The 3,731-nt window shown below is 36.0% G+C and overlaps 1 protein-coding gene across 2 annotated transcripts; it reads right to left on the reverse strand.

Annotated features, from left to right (window-relative positions):
* Positions 1-289: 289 nt before the first annotated feature.
* On the reverse strand, positions 290-3,476 carry LOC106454987 (protein CHUP1, chloroplastic-like). 2 transcript variants are annotated; one of them, XM_048770570.1, is made up of 5 exons: positions 3,167-3,476; positions 2,784-2,996; positions 2,661-2,698; positions 1,432-2,202; positions 291-1,358 (listed from the first exon to the last, which is right to left on the reverse strand). In XM_048770570.1, exons 2-5 carry the CDS (start codon positions 2,938-2,940, stop codon positions 579-581), a joined length of 1,746 nt encoding a protein of 581 aa, XP_048626527.1. In that variant the 5' UTR covers positions 2,941-2,996; positions 3,167-3,476; the 3' UTR covers positions 291-578. The 2 variants fall into 2 exon arrangements, with proteins under 2 accessions (XP_048626528.1, XP_048626527.1); XM_048770571.1 differs by lacking the exon at positions 3,167-3,476 and having other exon boundaries at positions 290-1,358; positions 2,784-3,153.
* Between the last annotated feature and the right edge of the window lie 255 nt (positions 3,477-3,731).

Consider the following 3,731-nt stretch of genomic DNA (forward strand, 5'->3'; position numbering starts at 1 on the left):
TCTAACTGAGCAGATACTTCTCCAACCATAGGAAGGTGAATAAGATCTGTGAGGATCCAATGGATCCGAATTCCGAAAATGTTATACAACTATGAAATGAAATTAATGGAATAAAAATAAATGAAATAAAATGATTAAATTGGTTAAAATGGAATATATGCATTCTGTCTATTCCAAATCAGAATTGTATATGGATGTTTTCTTTGCAAATTTTTTGGAATGGTTATGAAATTAATAGAATGAATATTCTATTCTATTCCATAAAAGTTAAATGTAAAAAAATAAATATAATTAATGGAATAATCCATTGCAAATTATTCCATTCCAAAAGTTAAGGCTTCGAATGTTACGAACCGTTCCGCCCCGCACCGCAGTTAACAATAACAAAAATCTCTACATATATCATATATCTATACGTTTTTATAACTGTTAAAACCACACCGCAGTTAAACCGCTTGTCCCGCACTGCTCAAACCGCAATTACCATTCGAAACCTAATAATCCAATTGCAACCCATTTGTTTTGCTCCACAAATATACAACTTTGAGCTAGTATCTCTATACACACAGGAAGTCTAGTTACTCTCTGAAGAATAACGACACAGATTTCTTATGAAGCTTCTTCGTGGAACTAGACTTCCTAAGCGCTTCGGCGTATTTAACCAGCTCTTTCTTCTTCTGTTGATCTGATTTCAAATTACACTCTTCTTCTCCATAGTTGGATGACTTTGCTGCTTCACTCTTACCTCGTAACATCCTGATGTGATCCTTAAACTCTTCCTCCTCGTCTTTGCCACACAGCAACATCTGGAAGTCCATAGAACGAGATGGTCGAAGCCTAGTAAGAGTGGTACGAACACCTGTCCTTGAACTGCTCGGTTCTGATGAACCAGCTCTCTTGTTACGCTCTTGAGTACTATCTTTACCGTGTAAGATCTTCATCAACGTATGCATAAGCTTCTTCTTCCCTGACTTTCTCGTTTTCTTAGCAAACAAAGTGTCAACATAAGAATCATCTAAGAAGATAGAGTCAGTGATCATCGATGATGCTTCCTCCTGAGAAGATGACCATTGATCATCATAATATGTATGATCTTCCTCGTGTGCGTATTCAAGAATCAGTTGCTTAGCTTTCTCTTCTGAGTTAGGACTTAGAGTAGTGCTAAGATCCCTAGCGATAGTTTTACCCGCGGGTGGCTTGTAAGTCCTTAGCTCATATCTTAAGCAAGCATTTATCCATTTGAGATAAACAAGCTGCTCCAGGTCACTGCATCGGTCTCCTTGAAGCTGCTCTATCTCCTTCTTCAACTCTTCGTTTTCACTCCTCAATCTGTTACCATCTTTTCGTAATGTCTCCATCTGAAACAAAAACAAAAAAAAGTAAAGAAAATCAAGATTCAGTTCTTGTTTTTAAAGAAAGTTTGACAAGTACCTCCTCTGGATCCTCCAGCTTAGAACTTGCTATGATTTGAACAGACTCCAGCTTCTCAGCAAGTTCATAATTCTCAAAATGTAATCTCATGTTGCAATCTCTAAGCTCGTTGATCTCTCCTTCCAATTCCGTTAGCCTATGCATCATCTTATCTGCATCATGATCAGGTAAAGTAGCCTTAATCTCATCTTCTTGAAGCTTCGCCACTCGTTGTCTAAGTGACAATAGCTGCTCTACGTGTTGTTGGGTTTTAATGTTGAGTTTCTTCTTAAGCACCTCAACATGAGAGTTAGCCATGTCCAGCTCCAAGACTGCTTTAGAATGGTCAGAACATTGAGCTTTGAGTTTCTCGTTTTCGGCTTGCAACGACTTGATCTTGAGATTGAAAACTTTAGTCTCCATTTGGTTTAGTTTCAGTCTACTTCGAAGCTCCATTGCAATATTTTGCTGCTCCTTGAGACTATAGTACTCTAACAACTTATCCTCAAGACACCTCTCTCTCTCACGTAACGCTCTCACCGTGTTTCTTAACCGCTTAATCTCATTCTCATGACCAGCTTCCTCTGTGGTAGGAAACGCTAAAGGAGCAGATAAATCTGACTTCGGGGTTTCACATTCGTCATCATAGACCAACAAATCTAACTTGTTAACTTCATCTTCAAACTCCGGTAAAAGAAACACATCTTTTTCATCAACATCACATTCACTTCTTGGCGAAAAACCAATTGAAGTCTCTTCTTCACTAGTCTTAGGCGTTTCTGAATCTCCTCTCTGCACAAGAGAAACAAAAAAAAAAGCAAAACAAACTTTACAGTAAATGAGTTTCATCACCATTTGTCTAACTCGAAGAAACAATGTTATAATCATTTTTACAATCATTTGTATTCTTAGAAACAAGTAAGATCTGCTGGAATTAATTAAGTTCGGTAGTATATTATTTATTCTGCTGTCCAGAATTAATTACAACGACTCATTTCTCTTTTTATCTCATTATTATGGATGATTTTCTTTTTTACCCATCTTTATCATTTGCCCATCTTTTTTAAACATATAGTTTATCAGTGTATAAATATAGAAATCTTTATATTCTTTATTCTTACTTCCTCTATATTTCCTTATCAGTTTCTAGTACAATCAGAAGCAAATCAATCTACAGACTAAATAAGTCAAACCATAAATAGCAAGTTGTAGCATAAACTGCTCATGAGATTAAGAAACTTTTTACTTACATCAACGGATTTGTTAGAGCTTCCTCTGTATCCGTGATCTGAAAATTTTCAAAACCCCTCCAAGGAATTGGTAAATAGAATAAAGTCACATAATAAAAAAAGCAATAAGACATAAATGCAAACCAGGAGATTGAGGTCGAAGAGTAGGCAAAGTGGGCCCGATTCTTTTCGTTTGCTTTTTAAATCGAGAAAAGAGCAATCCGGCGAATGAAATGGCTAAGGCAGCTCCTAGTTGAAGCACGAACACGTTTACATCTCTTTTATGTCTGGTAATAATCATGATTGAGCCCCAAGTTTTCAAGTTCTGATCAAGAAACCGAAGTTCTTTGATTACATCTACAAGTTCAGATTCTTTAATCAGAAGGCAAAACTTTGATGATCATCAAAACGAACCAAAACTCTGATATTTATTTACTTTCCTTAAACAGACTACATGAAAAAGAAAAAAAATTATCTTATTCAAGTAAATAACACAAATAAGTTAAGGCCATTCAGGAAAGACTCACCAAAAACGCCATAAAATTAGTTAGCACGAAACGCTATATAAAAATTTCTCACCATTTGGGGTTTTGATATATATATTTTAACTTTCTTGAGAAAAAAATATATAAGAAGTTGGATGCAAAGACGATACTGATTCTCTTTACGTTGGTGTATATCTGGTGTATATCGCTGTCAGATGATCAAATGCGTAACATGTGAAGATTGAGAAGAAAGATTTGATTTGATGGCAAAGAATTTCGATGTGGAGAAATATTGAACATAGGATGATTATAATGGATGAGAAGTCGATCACGAGACTATTTCTTGGAATGGAACGAACATAGCCAGATGCGTTTCAGTAACATATTCTAAACAAATCATTATAAGGCTTCGAATGGTGACCATCCTCCCGTTCCGTCCCTCAGTTAACAGTAACAAAAATCTTTACATATACTATATATCTAAATATTTTTATAACTGTTAAAACCGGACCGCAGTTGAACCGCTTGTCTCGTACCGCTCAAACCGCAGTCACCATTCGGAGCTAATATTTTAATTAATTAGGCTCCGAATGGTAACTGCGGTTTG

Source organism: Brassica napus, assembly GCF_020379485.1.
Source record: "Brassica napus cultivar Da-Ae chromosome A5 unlocalized genomic scaffold, Da-Ae chrA05_Random_40, whole genome shotgun sequence".
Taxonomy (NCBI): domain Eukaryota; kingdom Viridiplantae; phylum Streptophyta; class Magnoliopsida; order Brassicales; family Brassicaceae; genus Brassica; species Brassica napus.